Source organism: Myotis nattereri (genome assembly GCF_964212035.1).
Source record: "Myotis nattereri genome assembly, chromosome: 9".
Taxonomy (NCBI): Eukaryota; Metazoa; Chordata; class Mammalia; order Chiroptera; family Vespertilionidae; genus Myotis; species Myotis nattereri.
Genome location: NC_138084.1, coordinates 59240435 through 59261780, shown reverse-complemented (window position 1 = coordinate 59261780; position 21346 = coordinate 59240435). Strand labels below are relative to the sequence as shown.

The window sequence follows — 21346 nt, the reverse complement described above, 5'->3', positions numbered from 1 at the left end:
ATGTGTATCTGAAGATATTAGATATCACTGAAATTCCAACATGCAACTTCTGTAATAGCTCAGGATTCACCCTAAACACAGGCTTTCCCTTTATAGCCAAGTGTTTTTGTCTTGTGAACAGCCTGTTTGCTTCTTAGGATGGAGAAATTTCCTATTTCTTTGTATTCCTCCCCCACCCATGCTCAGAATCCAAATCCATAAAGGCTTATTAAATCAGAGAAGGATAAAAGCATGAAATAATTCATGCCATTTATTAGTCATTACAACTCAGCAAAGCATTGCTAGAGATCTACTGAAAACACCTCTAATATTTCTACACGTTTGCAAGTAAACACAAATCCACCAAGTGTATTTGATTGGAGACTCTGGTGATCAAAGTCCACTTCACACTAGAAGTCATTGCATTGGGTACTAAAATACTTAAATACTCAAATTATAGAAATACTTCTACATCTCGTTTTGTAATAACCATTTTAATAAATATCCCTATTTCCCATGCACGAACATCATTTCTTCAGAGGAAAGCATTTCTCACTGTGACAGAAAACAATTTAACTAAGTAAAAAATGAAGAATTTAGTACGTACATAGCCAAGATGAAGTATGTCTTTATAAAGCAGGAAATTTTACGGAGAAGAGAAATTAACTTAAGTGGTAGGAGGTAAAATTGGATTTGTCTTCCTTAACTAAAGTATCTGCAATGGCAACATGTTTGAAAATGGTGCGCTGGCAAAGGCTTAGCATTTTCTGCCTGGTATAGTCTAATGTGATGGATTTATTTGACATCTCCTCATTCAATGTCTCCCTTCTTAATACAACCAATATATACTATAACCATTTATTATTGTCAGAAAATAAAGTCCCATAAAAAGTCTGAAGATTCTTTTCATTTTAAAGCTGTGTGACAGTAGCAATTGATGACGGTTTGCGGTGAAATCACTCTGGCTTATGAGATAGTAAAGGACAGAGTTCTTGTTTTACCAACCTCAGACCCTCTATGCCTAGCACAGTACCTGGTATACAGTAGTTCATGTATACCTGGCATACAACATGAACATGTATTATACACCTTAGATTTTTTTTTAAAAGAAGACTTTCTTTTTTTTTCCTTTTTAAAAAAATATATATTTTATTAATTTTTTTTACAGAGAGGAAGGGAGAAGGATAGAGAATGAGAAACATCGATGAGAGAGAAACATCAATCAGCTGCCTCCTGCACACCCCCTACTGGGGATGTGCCCACTACCAAGGTACATGCCCTTGACTGGAATCAAACCTGGGACCTTTCAATCCGCAGGCCGACACTCTATCCACTGAGCCAAACCGGTTAGGGCACACCTTAGATTTTTAATGTATTTAATCAGGATGATTCATTCTCAAATTTCAAGAAAGGATTCTTTATAAGTAAGTTCTGTTGAAAGGCAAGGAAGTTGAATGCATTTAATAAGTACTGTATATTAGTTAATATTTACTGAGCACTTCGTGTGTACAAGGCTAAGCTACATGGTTTATAAAATACATTAGCCCTTTTGCCCGCCCAAAACTCATGTAGTATCCCCACTTTACAGATGGGGAACCTGAGCCTGAGAAGTTACAAACTTGTCCTCTGCCATGTGACTGAGATGGGGCTCCAATTGAGAAGGGATCCAGACCTCCCAAGGGTCGCTGGGTGAATTTCCCAGGGTGTAACTCCTAAATGACAGGTGGTCACTGCGCACATCTTGTTCCACGGGTTAAGGATAAGCAGAGCTGTCTAAAATAGGGTGCTTGTTGGCAGATTTTCCTATGGAATGCTACAGATAAAATTTAAACCAGTAAACATCCATCTAAGAACTCTTAATAAAGAGAGAGAGAGAGCTTAATCCAAGCACACGCTGGAGACCACACAGATTCTGGGTCATGACCCGCAGAATGTAAGGAATGGCAGATAAGAAGTGGCGGTCAGCATTCAGGCTAATGTAGACGAGACACCCAGCCATAATGCAACCTAGAAAGACAAATACCTCCCGCTGATCTCTCCCGTTTACCCAATCTAATGGCTTCTTGTGGTCTTTAACCTGTTTGCAGCACCAACATGAGAGGACACATTTCTTCTTTCTGGAGCCTCACTCCTGACTTGCTTTCTACAGTAGCAGCCTCTTACGGCCCTTAAAAACGAGAAACCTATTTCAAACTTTGGCAAAGTTATATATTATTAGACAATCTAAGGGCAAAGAATAGAGCTGAGTCTCACTAACATCGGGGCAGCCACTGGAAGGTCTTTAGGATCATGCCTCTCAGAGCCCATCTGTCCCTGTCTCTAGGCTGCTTCATGCACACAGCCACTACCTTAGTATGTTCTGGGCACCGTGACAACATACCTTACACTGGGTGGCTTATGAACAACAGGACTTTCTTTCTCACACGTCTGGAGGATACAAGTCCAAGGTCAAGATGCTGGCAGCCGCTTTCGGCATCTGGTGAAGGCCCACTGCCTGGCTGACAGATTGAGTCTCCTAGCTGCGTCCTCACATGGCGGCCGGGGAGGCAGGTCTCTCTGGGGTCTCTTTTATAAGCACCTTACTCTTATTAACGGGGGTCTGCGTTCATGACACAGTTACTTCCCAAAGACCCCACCTTTAAATACCATCATACTGGGGCTTTGGTTTCAACATGTGAATTTTTTTGGGTGGGGGGGCACAAATATTCACTTATATATAGTTCTAAGGCTTACAACTTCTCAATCCCACCACAGACAGAAATTATCTTTGAATCCCACTGACAAATCCCAGTGTCTATCCCCCTCTAACTGGCTGGGGCAAGGAGGGAGTACTCTGAGAAAAGGGTGTTGTGGGCTGGCCCAAATATGTCCAATGATTTACAACAAGATGTCTCCTCTGTGAGATTTCAAGCCTGGTGCCCCTTTCCTTACACCCTTCATACTGTCTTCACCGCTCATGTCCACCTATTCTCAGTGTCACCAAGTCCCGGGTATCTGTATTTCCACCACGTCTCTACCCACAGTTCCTCTCTTTCCTTCCCTTCAATGCCGCCATCATTTATAGACTCAGAGGCTATCAGAGGTAGAAATGATCTCAGGGCTTTCAGTGGAAAATAAATGCAACTTCTCCTAGCAGCTCCCCAACAGCGTTAGGCTGAACGGGTGCCAAGCATGGGCACAATATGAAAGGCTGTTACAAGTGATTAATGATGTCTACCATGGGAGCAGGAAGCAGGGGCGGCACCCATCAGGTACTGATGTATTTGATTCTTGTTCAAACTCATTGATTTATAGGTGAGGATTCCGAGGCCACCGGAATGAGGTAAATGTGTCCATGGTAACAAGAGTAGTTAAGGGCAGGGTCTGGATAACCCAATTATTACTACTAGTGCTCTTTCCAAGGCATCTTATATTTTATCCTTGCAATGTAGATCTAAAACAGGGAGAGAGGTTTCCAGGAGCCCTTTCTGGGCTCTCTGGCGCCATCACAGTCCACTTTCAGCTACAACTTAATTTACATCAGCGGTTCTCAACCTGTGGGTCGCGACCCCTTTGGGGGTAGAACAACCCTTTCACAGGGGTCGCCTAAGACCATCGGAAAAACACATATATAATTACACATTGCTTTTGTGATTAATCACTATGCTTTAATTATGTTCAATTTGTAACAATGAATTGGGGGTCACCACAACATGAGGAACTGTATTAAAGGGTCGCGGCATTAGGAAGGTTGAGAACCACTGATTTAGATGATCACACGGGAAAGTGAGCATGGCAGATGGACAGTCTTACAAGATGATGCTTAAGGAATCTATAAGCAAAGTGTTATTGGTAGTTTGGAAACACCAACTGCCTATGAACTTAACTGCATACTGTGGATGCAAATGAACTAAAACAAACTGTACATGTGAAGACAATCGCATTTTACATGCATTGGGAGTTTACTACATGCCAAGTGCTTCTGAAAGTACTTTACATATATTAACTCCTTTAGTCCTGGTGGTAAGGCAATTCATTAGTTATTATAATTTTCCCCATTTCCGCAGAGGATGAAGCTGAAGCTCAGAGATGTTAAGTAATGTGCCCAATATCACATGGCTAAGATATCGTCGAGCTCAAATTCAAATGCAAAGACATCTGATTCTAGTGTCCAAGCTTTGGAACACTACTCCATGCAGCTCCTCCCCCTCCCAGTGTTATGACTTTGCATGGCAAAGCTCTAAACAAACATTTGTCATTTTTGCTATAAAGTTATGAGGTTGCTAACCATAACTCACCACATGTTGGTTTTATCATTTCATTGTTAGATTTTCATATGCTTTCCTAGAATAATCTACCTCAATGTGAATAAAATGTATAGATTTTCAAAACAATTGGACATTTCCATAAGAATGTCAAGAAGCTAGAACCAAAGTCATTCAAAGATGGCAGACAATGACAAGAGGAGAATATGCAGTGGTAACAATAGTAAAGCTGAACTTCAAGTTCTCAAGGTCGATGGTGAAGCTACGCTCCATCCTGGAATAACTTTTCAGGTAGAAACTTCCATGACTTAACAGGAAAGTACTTCCAGAGAATCTACCTTAAAAGACTGAGAAATAACTGAATAAATGAGACTCTGATGAGATCTGATTTATGAAGCACATTGAATGCCAGTCAACAGTAACTCCCCCACAGTCAGCCCTATACAAGATGAGAGGGCCATCCACGGATGATCTCTCAGAAGTCCCGGCATAGTTATAGTGATTCAATGCCACACAAGGCTCTCCTCAAAGCCCTATCGCTTTTAGAGCTATGAAATAATTAAACTCAACTCGGTCAAACATACTGCAAAACAAACAGAAACCTAACTAAGGCCAGGCTTGACTATGGTAAAAAAAAAAAAACAACACACAAAAAAAACCTACTTAAACTCTTAACATTTAGTCTAATAAGAACAATGACTAGGAGTAGGTGGCCCTTGGTTTTGTCAACTAGCTTCATGCACTCCCTTAGGAGAGCTCCACCTTCCCACCTGTAGCCTGAGATTGCACCTGTTTCCTAAAGCGGCTACAACAAAGTACCACACATGTGGTCGCTTAAAATAGCAGAAATGCAGTCCTGGCTGGGTTGTTCAGGTGGTGTGAATGCAGACCCCATACGCCAAGGTTGTGGGTTTGATCCCCAGGTCAGGGCACATATGAGAAGCAATCAATGAAAGCATCAATAGATGTAACAACAAATCAATGTTTGTCTCTCTCTCAAATCAATAAATAAACAATTTTTTAAACAACATACTTATTCTCAGAGTCCCAGAGGCTGGAAGTCTGTGGTCAGCAAGGCCACACTTTACTTGAAGAGCTGATAGGGAGAGTCCCTTGTGCTTTCCTAGCTTCTGGAGGGTGCTGGCAATCCCCAGCATTCCTTGGTTTATGGCCGCCCAGCTCCATGCCCTGTAACCTCTGCCTCTGTGTCCAAATTCCCCTCTTCTAAGAAGGACGTCAGTCACTGGATTAGGGTACACTTCAATCCAATATTGCCTCATTTTAATGTAATTACTTCCACAAAGACCCTCTTTCCAAATCAGGCCACATTCATGGGGACAGGTATAGGGACTTTAAGCATGTCATTTTGGGGGACACAATTCCACCCATAATACTCCTGTAAAACAGAGAGTGTGCACACAGTCATCTGAAAGATTTCTGGGAGCTCCAAAGTTCTAGGATCAGTAATGTGTTTATTGAGTTTGCTCACATTTCTCAAATTCAATAGCCTCTGTCTTTAGCATTACGGACCATTAATCAGAACAACCCTAGCTCTGCACTCGCTAGCTGGGCGACCTGGGGCCAGTCACCCAGGTTCCCAGAATCCCAGCTTTTTCCCAGGATTGTGGTGAGAGCCAAAGGATTTCATACATGAAAATGCCACCATGGCTCAGGTCACCGAGCAGACCTCTGTTCTGCGTTAGGAGTCCTCCTCCCACTCTCCCGTCATACCGGGGGGGGGGGGGGGGGGGAGCCGTGGACCCAGGAGTCTCCCTAACAATGGCCTGGAAGAATGAAGACAGGCAGGCAATGTTTTCAATTAAAATTCACTGTTTCTCTCAGAACAGAAGAAAGTAATAAACTGATGTAGTAAATTATTGCAGTAGAATACCAGGTAAATAGCCAGATAGAAGAAATAGAAGAGAAATATATAACTTAATCAATCAACCTCTCTCTCTCTCTCTCTCTCTCTCTCTCACACACACACACACACACCCCATCATCATCATCATCATCATCTCCTTTATTTACATGACTCAATCACCTCCCAAATAATTCTCAGTAATTTCCAGTAGCAGCTATGCTAGCAGCTGAGCTCCAGGGCTAGGATGTCTAGAAAGGCTGTCCCTCCTCCCCAGCCCGCAGGTGGGTGAGCAGGCCACAGGACCAGCTTGGAAGACATGCAACACTACCAGTCACACGGAGTGGCTGGCACCCTGCCCCTCCAGGAGTGCCTCTCAGTCGCCCACAAGCCCAGGGTAGGTTCCCAGCCGAGCAGCAGCCTCGTTTCTCCTCTCTCCAACCTGTGCCAGCTCAGCCTTCGCTCACTTTTACCAAAGTCCCCATCCCTGCCTGTAGTTTAGTTTTATAAAATCAGCCCCTGAAAATGCTTTTTCCAATCGCAGTCATATTAACTCAAAGATCTGAATCTCATAAATGGGAAAAAAAACACATGATGCTGCCTAACCAGTGGCCAGGCCCATTTAAACTGGACTTAATTTGGGGGGAAAGGTTTCCTTCTTATTACTGAGGGCGGCATCATGTCCCACTTAGCTAGTCTTTCCAATCCTAAGATTTATCCAAGGGGGCGATCTGGGACACTGGTTTATGTCCCCAGGAATCTACCACTTTCTGGGGCTCCTAAGAGAGTGATGCAGGGTTCCAAGGGATGACCAAGAGCTCAGGACCTTATCTAGCGACATGGTTGCACAATCCCCAACCAAGGTCAAAGGGATTTCTTTTTCTTTTTTATCACTTTTATTCCAGGGAAGAAACAGTCTGCATATGTATCTGTCAGAGGCTGACATTAAGCAGGAACAGGATTTGGAGCTGCTTAAGCATTTCAAGGGAATAAACCCTGGAACCCTCAAAATAATCTCTGGGAGCTGTCTTTGGAGAATGCTATTCAAAACTGACTCCGGTGAGAATTTTGTTACCAGGCAAATCCTCTCCAAATACTAAGATTTGAGAAAATGATAACTTCCTCCATATTCACTGTTTGTAGATTTGTTATTGTTTTCTCATAGATTTGATTTCAAGTATTCATAGGGCCTTCAACATACGAAGATCCTGGAGTTACAGTACAGTGAGAGAAGGCTTTGGATTTCTTCCCCTTTGTATTTTGTCATTTTATTATTAACTAGTGACCCGGTGCATGGATTTATGCACATTGAAAGGAAATTAATTAGAAGGTGGCTGGCGGGGTGGGACTGGGTGAGATGGGCCAGACACACCCTGCAGCCAACTTCCCACACAGTCCCTCCCTGGAGTCTGCAGAGTGAGCAGGGTCCCCCCGGCAGGTGGGGTTCCCCAGCCTGGCCTGCAGGGATAGGGCAGAAACCAGCTGTCTGACATCCCCTGAGGGTTACTGGAGTACGAGAGGGCACTCTGCCAAGTTGCTACTGTACAGGGTGTGGAACGCAAACGCAAGTGTGCAGTAACCAGATTTGGGGCTGACAGTGCCCCAGCAACAACCTAATTCACGGCTGAAGGTGGAATCGCGTGGCTCTGCAAGGAATTGGGCTCCCTCCTCTCTGGTTTTGGGGTACGCCACCTGAGAACCTCCGCTGCCAAGTCACTGCAGCTTGGCAGCTCCTGCGTTGAGCGTCTGCCCCCTGGTGGTCAGTGCATGTCATAATGACCGGTTGGATGGTAGGAGGGTCACTTAGCATATTAGCCTTATACATATGTGCCCACATATAGAGATATATGCACATACACATTTTTTCCCGTTAACAATACCATCACACTTCTATAACCAGTACATCATTTTGTAGAGGGTGCTTTGCTCAGGGCCATACGTAATCGAGGCCTATAGAATATTCCGAATTACCTCATGACTCTCAACGAGGCAATTTTACTCCCGGAGACAATGTCTGGAGATATTCTGGCTGTCACAAAGAGGGGGAGGGGTGCTACAGGCATCTAGTAGAGACCAGAGATGCTGCTAAACATCTTATAATGTATGAGATAGTCCCCTACAACAAAGACTGCTCCAGTCCAAACTGTTAGCAATCCTGAGATGGGAAAACTCTGAAACCAGAACTTACATTCAAAACCAGCCTTTGAACAAAATCAAACCACAGGAAGGCAGAGCCAGAGTCCCTACCAGGAGAAAACATGGCCACCTTGACTAAGCCTTGTGCACCCCTGGGGTCCACTACCCCATCCCCCAGCTCTCAGTTAAGAGTTGATCAAATGGAGAAACACACAGCCTCCTTAGGGACATAATGACAGGGCAGGACGGTTCCCTTTGTCCTTGTTCACTGGGAGCTCATGCACAAGGGAGGCAAAGGTCACCGCTGAATTTAAATAACCTCCTGTGATAAATCTGCATGAGCCCCATTTGTTCTAGGGGACTTGTTGGATTAAATGAACACAATTGAATGTTCTACAGGACAAGGTCTCCTTTCATGGCTGAAGGAAGGAGCGAGGGTGATTTACAGTTTCATACATACTCATTCGCTACATTATCCACTTTGTGCCCAGTCTTATGAATATCAACTCATCATCCAGCGGCCATTTCTGCTCATTCAGAAGTGAGCTTTCATTAGGCAGGAATATGGAATAGGAGAGGGCAGCAGGAGGTTTCTACAAGGTTCACTATGAAGAAAAAGCATCAATATTCGTATGGACCCTTGTTCCTCATCCTGTGTGTTTTTTTTCTTTGTAATCTCTGATTTTATACATAGTAATTTATCCTTCTGTTTTCCAGGGAAAGGTGGTTTTCTAAGCAGAATATCACCAAACAGGCTGTGCATAAATCTAAGACTTAGCCTATTTAAGAGACGAAATTCTTTTTGAGCACGGCTGTCTTGAGAACTAACACTTTTTTATAGAGATATACTAAAATCAAATGCTTGTTTATTTATCCACATAGGTATGCCTGAGTGCCACTTTAGTAACAATTTGTTTGATTCTACAAATATGAAAATAATACAAGGGTTTCTAAATATTATATAGCCCGTAGTTTTGTTTTTTTTTTTTTGTTTTTTTATCAACTATATACCTAGTTCTAATGTTTTTCTCATGGAGAATTAAAAAGACAGAATTTTCTTTTTTCACTTCATAAAACAGGAAATATAAGCAAGTTGATTGGGGGTGATGGTAGAGAGAGCACTTTAAATTTATAGTCAAATCTCAAAACTCCAGGACTCTAAGTGGATGAATTATAAAGTTGGTTACTTTGTCCTCAGGTGTATCTCTGAGCACCTTGTGACCTCCCTCTTTTCTTTCTCTTTGGCTGCTAAGGTCCAGAGTCTTACTCACCAGGCTCTCAGGGAAGCAACATCAGCATCCTCTAGGCCAGTGATGGTGAACCTTTTGAGCTCGGCGTGTCAGCATTTTGAAAAACCCTAACTTAACTCTGGTGCCGTGTCACATAGAGAAATTTTTTGATATTTACAACCATAGTAAAACAAAGGTGTATATTTTTGATATTTATTTTATATATTTAAATGCCATTTAACAAAGAAAAATCAACCAAAAAAATGAGTTCGCGCGTCACCTCTGACACACATGTCATAGGTTCGCCATCACTGATCTAGGAACTAGTTAGAAAAGCAAATCATTGGGCTCTACCCCAGGTTTCTGCCTTCTAACAAGCCTGACCTGTGCTTACTGTCATGCTGAAGGGTGGTCTAGATGCTTCTTTCTCTTACTGCTTCCTTAATACCCACTGCATCTTATACCATAGACCAGTGTTCCGCAAACTGCGGCTCGCTAGCCACATGCGGCTCTTTGGCCCTTTGAATGCGGCTCTTCCACAAAATACCACGTGCAGGCGCACACGTACAGTGCGATTGAAACTTCGTGGCCCATGTGCAGAAGTTGGTTTTCGGCCTGGGTGAGTCTATTTTGAAGAAGTGGCATTAGAAGTGGCGGGTGTCGGTTGGTCGGCGACGGGAGACATGGCGCAGACGGGGTGCGGGGATACGTGGCGCGGGGGAGGTACATTGTTTTGAGGTACATTCACTGAGGTCGACCCCTTCCAACTCTCCCATCCACACTAGTCTATTTGAAACAAGTATACAAGACGAGTGTGGATGGGAGAGTTGGAAGGGGTCGACCTCAGCGAATGTACCTCAATCAGATTGAAGACGTTTTTAGCAAAGGCCAGCTTAGGAGTACCCGAATTAAGTTAATAACACTGTACCTACCTATATAGTTTAAGTTTAAAAAATTTGGCTCTCAAAAGAAATTTCAATCGTTGTACTGGTGATATTTGGCTCTGTTGACTAATGAGTTTGCCGACCACTGCCACAGACCAAAGAGGAGCTGATGTTAGAGTTGATTTTAGAAATACGGGCATTCAATATTTTAATGAGGCACTCTCCTGTTTAAATAGGGAAAATGACAAACCCCAAGGGAATCAATGGTTAAGAGTAGGCTTTGAGGTTTTCCTGCAGCTACCACACTTTGGAAGAGGATCTCTTCCTCTCAACTCACCTGGTCAGAGGCCAGCGGGTCTGCCTATCAGTCAAGCAAGCTTTGGGCAGGGTTCTCGCAAGATGTTCACAGAAAGTAAAAGAAAGCTGAGCTTCACCTCCACTCAAATACAGGTGACGATGCCAGTGATGGGGCCACCGGGAGATACTGCCACTGCAGGAAGGACTTGAGAAAGCCCATGCCCCGATAGCCAATCACGGGAAGATCTGGAGTGAGCAAGGAATGCTTTCATAGACACAGGCCCTCAACACAGCCCAACTGATCTTAGACTTTCGTTTATTTCAAGTAGGCCTCTCTGAAGGAAGTTATAAAAATACAGATTTTAATATATTTAAAAAATACACAATGAAAGATATCATCAAACTAAAAAAGCCAAGGAGGTGTGCATATTTGCTACTCCTGATATCGTGCAATACTCAAGGCAATTATGAGTCTGTTAAAATTCCTTTTCTAATCATACAGTGCCTCTCAAACTAGCTCTAGTAGCAACAGATGGGTTTCAAGGTCAGTGTAACTGGTTTCTATTCCCTGGGTCGGCCTCTGGCTTTTCTCTGTGCAGATGGACCCACGCTTCAGGACCCACTTCAGGTCTGTGGAGTCCTTGCTCCCGCCCCTCTACTCCAGCTGGCACCAACCTCCCATAATCTGACATGTGACCTTGTTCACAGCTGACATCCCATGGAGGTTGACCATATCTTTACAAATTGCCTCATGTGATACCTAGTTTTCCCCATGAGGCTAAATTCCCTGAGTGCATAAACCATTTTATACTTTGTAATATCATCTATCCTGCCAACATCCGGGGTCTAGAACAGCAGCAGTACAAAGTAGTGCACAATCCTCTATAATAAACAGCTAATATGCTAATTTGACCAAATAGCAGAACAGCTCTCCAGACAACCTTCCGGACGAAGCTGGGGCTGCGAGGGCTGGCCGAGGCTGGGAGGGCCAAGCCCCTTGCATGAATTTCGTGCACTGGGCCCCAAGTATACTTTATTAAACTGAATGGAAGGCTTTAATGCTACATACTAACTGCTAAGAAGAGACAGCGCTACCTTTCAAGTACACCTTCCTCAAGACAGTGGAGGTGTATGCTTGCAACTTACACAAACTTTATCCCAGTGAGAAATACAGGATAACTAACAAGAACAACAACTAACGTCCACTGAGTGTTTTATTAAGTGTTGGCACTGTGCTAAGTGGATTCCATGCATGTAGACAGGACTGGAGTAAACATTCTGAACCCCTAGAGCAGTGGTTCTCAACCTTCTGGCCCTTTAAATACAGTTCCTCATGTTGTGACCCAACCATAACATTATTTTCGTTGCTACTTCATAACTGTAATGTTGCTACTGTTATGAATCATAATGTAAATATCTGATATGCAGGATGGTCTCAGGCAACCCCTGTGAAAGGGTCGTTCGACCGCCAAAGGGGTCGCGACCCACAGGTTGAGAACCGCTGCCCTAGAGGCACTAACTTCCTACACCTGTTCCCTAATTCAGCCTGGACGGCCAATCAGCAGCCAGCTTGGATTTTCTTACAAGTGCTAACAAGAAGTCTCTGAGTCCTGCTCACCCAAAGAGCAAGCGAACACCAGATTGCTGTGCAGAGCACACGGGCAGGGCTCTAGTTACTGACTGGCGAAGGCATGCACATGCGAGGGGGCTGCATTTGATTGAATTCACCTGCTCAGCCTGGAATTAATCAAATGTTTCTGCACAGGCCAGAAAGGACCTCACACCATTACAGCTTTTGTTTTCCTTCTTAAGCCACAGGACTTACTGAAGAAGGCCCACAGACTACTGACACTACGTGACTTCAAATCTGGTAGAAAAAAAGCAAACGGTTCTTTGGAGAGAGAACAGAGCGTTCAATACAGAAACCTCTCTCCCTTCCTGGGTCCAGGACATCTGTTATCTGCTGCAAGCTGTGGATCATAATTATTGATAGTATTTGACTTTGCATTCATCATTTTAATCTCTATTTATTATGTAGCACATTGCCAGAACAAAACAAAACTCTATAAATTTCAGCTCTAACCCAGAGGAAGGACTGAAAGGTCAGTTTAAATGAGTCTACATCCAATTTTTACTTGAGAAAATCTAAAGCACAAATCTTCCCTAAATATCCTGGGTAGGTACATCTCCAGATTCATTACTAAAAAATGTTACATTAACATAACTATTTCAGGCAAATGACTTCAGGGAGACAGGAAGGAATGCCAAAAATGAAAATGTCTCTTCGGAAAGTTGGTTGAGCTGGCTGAGCATTGCTCCACAGGCACCTTGGTACTTAGGGCAACATGCTTAACAAAATTGCACCAGGCCTGTGGTTCTGCGAATCCCAATAGAAATGCCCATAGTAAAAGCACAATTCTTACAGAGCTTTGTCGTTCACCTACAGCCTTCAAACACAGCATGGCATTCAGTCTCATGAGCAACCCCTGTGTAGTGAGTAAGGTCATTCTCACTCTCCAGCTAAGAATCTGAAGTGCAAGGGGATTAAACGGCACGCCTGCAATCAGAGTGGAAGCCCTCAGGATGCTCTCAGCCTGCAATGCACAGCTTCACTGTGCCAGGCACCATGCAAAGCATTTCACAGGAGGTTTCAATAGTCCTTGCAACAATCCCTGCTCCCTGAACACTGGAGTTCAGAGAGCTCAAGAACTTTCCCAAGTTTACGAAGCTGGGGAAGCTGTCCGATATAGTCTATGTCTTCCTTTTTCTCAGGAAGTGCAGCAAAAGGATTGGAAACATAAGACTTCTAATCTCAAATGTCACCTCCTCCATGAAGCACTCCTTGACTATCACTCACACTAATCTCATAATGAGTGAAACTTCTCTACCATAATCAATTATTGTACTTTTTATTGTATTATATATATATATATAATATATGTGTGTGTGTGTGTGTGTGTGTGTGTGTGTGTATATATATATATATATATATATATATATAATTTTAATTTCATTTTTCCTTGGGTCCCTGAAAAAATTGGAACATATCTTATTTATCAGATCTTGTTTGTAAACTACTGGGCACAACATTTGCTTGGTGAGCGATCAAATGAATAAACAATATCCAGTGTTTTCTTACCATGTGCTTGAGAATTACAAAGTATGCGATATATTTATCGTAGGCAATTTAAAAAGTCTAAAATGTCATTCCTAGCACAAATGCTTTTAAAAATCTATCGCAAAAACATAGAAATTAGAAATATGATTAAGACTCTTATTAGGTAAGATAGGCCAAATTGTGGGAATACAATATTTTCTGAACATTCATGTGCACACTTTTTAAAAAGCTATAAAAAAGGCAGCTTTGGTTACACATGTCTACAGATTCTCTGCACATAATGTACAGTCTGCATTCTTCACATCCAAGCCCAGTTCTGCCCTGTGACATTCACACTTCCTTTATTTTCCGTTGAAAGTGCCCTTCTGCAGTGTCTTTTATCATAAGGAGCATGCTGGGCTCACTGTTAATGATCAAGGGCTAATGAAATCAAGGTGGAAGATGCAGAATCCGTCTTGGTATCTCAGATTCCATAGGGGCTATGAAATGTAAAGATGTTTGTGTCCTCGACCTCTTTACTGTGGCTTTTTTGCCACTATTCTCTCTCTCTCAACTTTCTAACGTATCTGAATTCATTTCTCTGTCACCATGTGACACAGAGCTCTTTGTTACAGCAAGAAAGCGAATCAGGAGGGACTTCCCAGCACAGCTCAGGCGTTTTTCAAGTGCACCAGCCGTTTTCCCCACTTAATGGGGCTCTGAAACGTTGGGCCAGGCTCCAAATCTCTGAGACTTCTTCAGGTTCAAGCAGGCCTCACTCACTGACAGATGAAGACCACTCTTTTTTGTAATGAACACAATTCAAATCCTGATTCCACACTGTTAGAATGCTAAACTCTGCTTAACCAAATGACCGACTCACTCATCATTAGAGAAAATCAATAGTTTCCAAAATACTTGGCATCCTCTTCAAATTATGTTAATGGGAACTTCACATTTATAAAATGCCTGGGGTCAGCTGTGTGTTTCTACTTCAACAAACACAGGCAGGAGAAATAACTACCAACACGATCAGCCGTTTGTTTGGAAACCCACCAGTGTCCACACCAACAAATTATAGCCTACCCTAACTTTTCACTTTTCCAGGGTGCGATAGCAATAGTATCTATTTTTTACATTCTTCTAAATTTCAATTAATTAAAACTTTATCCATCACAACTCTCACTGAGTGTTTTACTTCCTGAGTTAAGATCTAGAAGAGGAAAATCACAAGAAAGCAACAAACTGAGATTCGCTCTACAAAGCATTTTCCAGTCTACAGACTTGTCTCAGAATGCATTCCAACAAATTCCACTCTGGCCCTTGATGATTCTTATTAAAAAAAAATTTTTTTTGTTACATTCTCTAGAAATGTTTTGAGCAAAAGACCAGAAAATTAAATGTTTGTATACTTTGTGTAGAGATTGGGACACTGGAAGTTCTCCTAAACACTGACACTTCACTGATGGGTAGGTATAGGAATCACAAGAAACTATAGGCTTAAAGTTAAGACTTTAAGGAGCTCTTACAGCAAGCAGGACTGAGAATGAGCAAGGAGGAAGTTCTGAGAAGGAGGCGTGTCACCGATGGCTCACTCATAGCCAAGTTACTCTCTCCCAAGAAACAGAAAGATGGTAGTTGGCCCTCTGAGTATCCTGGAACCATTTTTTTCCCTTTTTTTTCAAATATATATATTTGAGGAAGGGAGATGGAGAGAGAGATAGATACATCAATGATGACAGGGAATTATTGATCGGCTGCCTCCTACACACCCCACACTGGGGATGGAGCCTGCAATCTAGGCATGTGCCCTGACCAGAAATCGAACTGTGACCTCCTGGTTCATAGGATGACCCTCAACCACTGAGTCACACCGGCTGGGCCATTTATGTTTTCTTTGGAATAAAGCAAATACAAGGCTTCCTATAAAAGCCTCTAATTTTTATTAGATCCCTTCACCTTGGTATCAGTTGAAATGTAAATATACCATAGATAGTAGAATGCTTAGCTTTTCAGAAACCCCCCTTTGAAAGGAGGATGCTGTTCTCCATACAAAATAAATAAGGGAATAAATAAAATAATATAAAAGTAAGCAAGCATCAGGCCGATGTATTTAAAAGCTGGACTACCAATTTTAAAGAGTCATATGAGCACGCCCTTACCTGTTTTGATATTGATGGCAAAAAAATTCTGAGGATTCCCACTTGTAATCCTGTATGTCAGTTTTTCATTGGAACTCGCGTCAGGATCCTCAGCTTGAATCTGAATGACAGACACATCCTTGGGAGAGTTTTCCATGACGACAGGATAATAAATGGGTTCTGAGGTCAGCGGGGCATTGTCATTCACGTCCTCAATTTCAATATAGACCTCAATAGTGGAATAGAGTGGAACCACGCCCCGGTCTGTGGCATACACTGTCAGCCAGTAGGACCCTGTTGTCTCTCGATCCAGGATGTCTGCAGTAGAGATGACTCCTAGGAGAAAACAGAGAGCGTGATTGCTACCGTGAAATTGAAGGACATTAAGTAAATCATCCCGAATTCAGGAGGGCTGTGCTAAGTAATGTTGGCATATAAAAAGAAGCCCATATTACAAGATTACATTAAGATGTTTCCGCCTTACATAAGAAAACTATTTTCTGCAAAACCATATTAATGAGTACTACTACCATTTGAGGATTATAATTACATTCACAAACGCCTTATTTGCATTTGGGGCATAGGCAGACTCTCATTACATGCATGCACAACACAGAAGGCACAGTTGGAAGCAATGGAAAGAGAGCAGGGCACGGGTCAAAATACTTCCCATGTTGCTTGAGGAATTTGAACAATATCAGGTTAATGTCTCCATGTGACCTGATATTGCATTGATTTCCTATGCAGCAAAAACTCTCTCAGGGTACACTATTTTATGTGCTCATTCACAAAAATAAAAAAGGACCTTTCAAATATTCTTTTGCCGATTAGGATACAAATAATTTGTATGCAGAGATGTCAGCCTTTTTTTCATACTGTTTCCCCGAAACTCTAATGGCACAGTTATTCCAAACAATCAGTGAAGACACCATATCAACACACTGTCTGAATGAGCTTTAGGCCCCTGAAGAACACTACAGGAAGCCATAAATAAATGCTGAGACACTTTGAGAGATACTCATGGACAATTATTCAAAATTAAGACCAGATAAATGCCCAATCTTCTCCCTCCCACCTTTTCTCATTTCATGGATGAAACAAGTGCCAATAAGGAAGTGAGGCATCTGCCAGAAAAGCCAGATACAGTGCTATTCAGTGTCTTTACAGCCCTCACCCAAGTCACTGGGCTCAGAAACTGGAGACAGGGACCTCATTTCCACTGTGGTGGGGAAGATACTCTGGGGCTTGGCTTACAAAAGCTCTAAGCAGTTAGGACACTCATGGAGGGCATGGAGTTCATGTTAAACCCCAGTCAAAAATAGTCCTTCAATTCTGATCTGAAAACTCTTACCTTCTGTATTTCTGACAGACTCTGGACAGACCATATTAGGCACATACAGACCCTGCATGAGCAGATTGACAAGTATAGCAACTGAGAGGGAGGAGGGCATCTGTCTAGAAACAATTAGGATGAAATTCTCCGTTGCCTGAATCTCAGAACTGCTAAACTTTTCAAAGGAGATAACCCAACTGCTGCTGACCTTTCAACTCCAAAGTTAGCCACTAAAGAACCCTGCACAATGTTAGCCATCTGACAAAAGATAGCCTTAAATATTCTCAATGGAAATATGTAAAGCATAAGGGTTCCTGTAGATTCATGGATGATTCCAGAAAGTCAGAAATGCTAATATGGCATTAGAAGAGTAAATACTAGATACGAGGTTAAGAAGAAAAACAGGGGAAAAATATAATGATTGCCATGGCCAGTGTGGCTCAGTTGGTTGGAAGTTCATCCTATACACCACAAGGTTTCCTGTTTGATTGATGGTCAGGGCACATGCCCAGGTTTCGGGTTTGATCCCCAGTCTGGGCGCAGCAGGAGGCAACCAATGGATTAAAAAATAATGATTGCAAACACGAGGCTAGGTGTCCATTGACTGAATGAATAACAGGCAGCCTCATCAAACTGGGTTGAGAGGTAGAATGTCAACATGACACTAAGGTCCAGAGAAGGCTCTGAGAGAAGGAGACCTGGTCAGGTGTGAGAAGATCCGCGAGTACAGGGCACATGCCCATCACAGAACCATGGCCAGCTGAGTGGAACACTGGAAGCCGTCCCAACCACGTGCCAGCACACAGACCTGGGTTCCACCCAGGGGAACTAGAGCTCTTCCAATCAGAGGATGTTCAAATGATGGAGATCAAGTTGTCTCTGGAATGAAGACAAAGAGTAGGCAGGGGGGATCTGGGATGTGGGACATTGGTTGCAAAAAATTCTCTAAACGTGCTGGAAACACCTCTTGAAGACACCTGTCAATTTAATTCATAAGCACCTACTGGACCCTGTGCTGGGCACTGGAGGGACAGAGATAAGTGACAGAGAGTCTCTGTCTTCATGATACTCAGAATCTTTCTGAGTAGACAGATCTTGAACAAGGAGAGCTGCACTGAGTGGATAACTGCACAGCCAACAGCTGGACTGAGTCTCATGTGCTTGAGACTGACAGACTGGGAAGGCAAAGGATCTGGAAAGAAGGGGTTGGGAGGCCAGTGGAATAGAATTTACTGAGCATCTATGATGTTCTATGAGACTTGCAACACAACTTCCCTGTAATGTAAATATTATAATTCTTTCTTATAGATGAGGACATTAAGTCTCAAACTCAAGTAAGCAACTTACCCAAGATCCCACAGCTGTGTGTAGAAAAACACAGTCTGTCTGCCTCGAATGCTCTAGTTTCAAATCCAGACTCAGGACTTACTACCTGCTTGACCTTGGACAAGGTATTTAAACTAAACAAGCCGAAATTTATTACCCATATTTCAGTTGTAGTGATCATGGAATTAAATGTATCCTAAGACTTTGGCCAAATGCTTGCAACATAGTAGATGCTGAGTATAAGATAAATCAATGTGAATCAAAAGCAATACCAAAAGCCTGGTAAATACTAACCACACCCCAAAGCAAGGGACAATCTTGAAGGGAGAGAAGTTTGGGATATAGTATCTTGTGAGATGTTAATTTCTTCTCTGGTCATGGGGCATTCTTTCAGTCTGTGTGACTTGCCCATGACATACCCTTTCATAAAAATATCTGGCCTGCTTGGGAAACGGAAAAGTAAGACCATTAAAAAGAAAAAAATGCCTCAATAAGCAACAACATGAAAGAAGTTGGTGTGGTTTGTACCTTCCTGAGCAACCATAACACATGCCCTCATGTGCACTAACACGCGTCCAGATTTGCCTTCACAGAATTGCTCTGTGACTCTTGGAAGTTACTTAATTCTCTTTCCTTTCACCTGTCAGACAGGAAGTTGGTCTATCACAGACTTTGACATTAAATGACTTCGAGAAGTCCTTGGATAAAAGGTATCCACTAATGCGAAATGAATTATATGGTTGGATTTTACTGTTTTTTTTAACAAAGGATAGAAATGTCATCTAGAAATCAGAATTAACTCTCTTATTAAGATAAAACAATGTCTATGGCTATATTTACTCATTAACCAGAAGTGTGAATGAGTATCGTGGAACACAGTGTTCTGGCATCCATCTCATGATCCAACAATTTGAGGACAGATTTAAAAGAGTGACTGAAATGTGTTCACAGTAATCCCAAGATTCATTTCAGGCTCCATATTAGCCATATGACTACTACCAATATCCAGTGATAGCATTTCCTCACTTTCTTCTATACTCTCACAGCTAATGATGATCTACAAGGTCACAACTGAAAATGTAAATCCACATGATTTACCATCAAGCAAAAACTCACCTTCAAGGTTCCCCAAATCGTGTCATGAGCCCTTAGCTTTGTGACAACCACCATGCATTCTTTATTACTTTTCAAAATTGAGATATAACTGACATAATAAACTATATATGTTTAAACAATTTGGCAAGTTCGGATATCCTGAAACCATTAAAACAAGCTAACACACATAACGACTAGCCCTAAAAGTATCCTCCTTCTCATTTTTAATCTCAATTATGAATGTTTCCAATTCTCCCTATTGCCAGGCATCAGATTACCTTCCTGTCACGAGATTACTTGGCATTTTCTTCAATTTTTATAGAAATGAATCATACAGATGTACTCTTATGGTTTGGCTTCTTTCCGTTAGAGTAACTTTTTTGAGATTCACTCCTGTTGTATACGCAGTGTGGGGCAAAGGTAGGTTTACAGTTGTTCGTATGGAAAATAATCCTATATAATAAAAGGGTAATATGCAAATTGACCCTAACAGCAGAACGACTGGGAATGACTGGTCACTATGACACACACTGACCACCAGGGGGCAGATGCTCAATGCAGGAGCTGCCCCCTGGTGGTCAGTGCCCTCCCACAGGGGGAGCTCTGCTCAGCCACAGGCCAGGCTGACGGCTGCCAGTACAGTGGCGGTGGCGGGAGCCTCTCCCACCTTCTCAGCAGTGCTAAGGATGTCCAACTGCAGCTTACGCCTGCTCCCCGCTGGCAAGTGGACATCCCCCGAGGAATCCCGGGCTGCCAGAGGGATGTCTGACTGCCAGGGAGCGGGCCTAAGCCAGCAGGTGGACATCCCTTGATGGGTCCCAGACTGCGAGAGGGCACAGGCCGGGTTGAGGAACGCCCCCCACCCCCCAAGTGCACAAATTTTTGTGCAGCGGGCCTCTAGTACAGAAAATAATAATAATACAAGAATAAACCCTGTGTTTTAAATATCCACAACTGGAAACCTACTTCTGCCCCACCTGTATAACAGCATATCATCCCCTTTCCCTTTTATTTCTAAGTAGTATTCCATTGTATGGGTATACCACAATTAAAAAAAAAATTATTGACACATTGAAGGACCTTTGGGTTGTTTTCAGTGTTTGGATGTTACAAATAAAGCTGCTAAGACATTCACATACAAGTTTTGTATGGGAGTAGTTTCATTACTCTTGAGTAATTACCTAGGAGTAGAATGGCTATAGCATAAGACAGGTCTGTGTCTGCACCATATCCTATTCCACCAGCAGTAACTGTGGAGCATTCCTGGTGCTCCATATCTTCAGTTGGCATGGTTAGTTGGGTATGTAGTAGCATCTTGAAGTTTTAATTTGCATCTTCCTGGTAATGTTGAGCATCTTTAAAAATGCTTACTACCATCTGCATATCTGGTTTGGTTAAATGTTCAAATTATTTATCAATTTTTAAAATTGGATTGTTTTCTTTTAACTTTTGGGAGATTTTTATATGTGTGGGTAGAACTCCCTTATCAGATAATTTAATTTCAAATATTTTCTTCCAGTATGTGGCTTGTCTTTTCATTCTCTTAGTAATAAATATCTCTGGAAGAGCAGAAACTTTTAATTTTGATGATATCCAAATTATCAATTTTTCTTTTGTAAATCATGCTTTTGGTACATATCTACAAATCTTTGGCTAATTCGAGGACCAAAATTTTTCTCCTATATTTTCTTCTAGAATTTAATAATTTTAGGTTTTATGGTCAT

The 21346-nt window shown here is 42.3% G+C and overlaps 1 protein-coding gene across 2 annotated transcripts in view; it reads right to left on the bottom strand.

The window, feature by feature from the left end:
- The window catches only part of FAT3 (FAT atypical cadherin 3), a 663604-nt gene that overhangs the window by 335882 nt on the left and 306376 nt on the right, over positions 1-21346 (bottom strand). For both annotated transcript variants that reach the window (XM_081099132.1, XM_081099133.1), the window contains one exon: positions 15890-16204. In XM_081099132.1, the coding sequence (XP_080955258.1) occupies positions 15890-16204 (315 nt within the window). The remainder of the gene's footprint in view (positions 1-15889; positions 16205-21346) is intronic.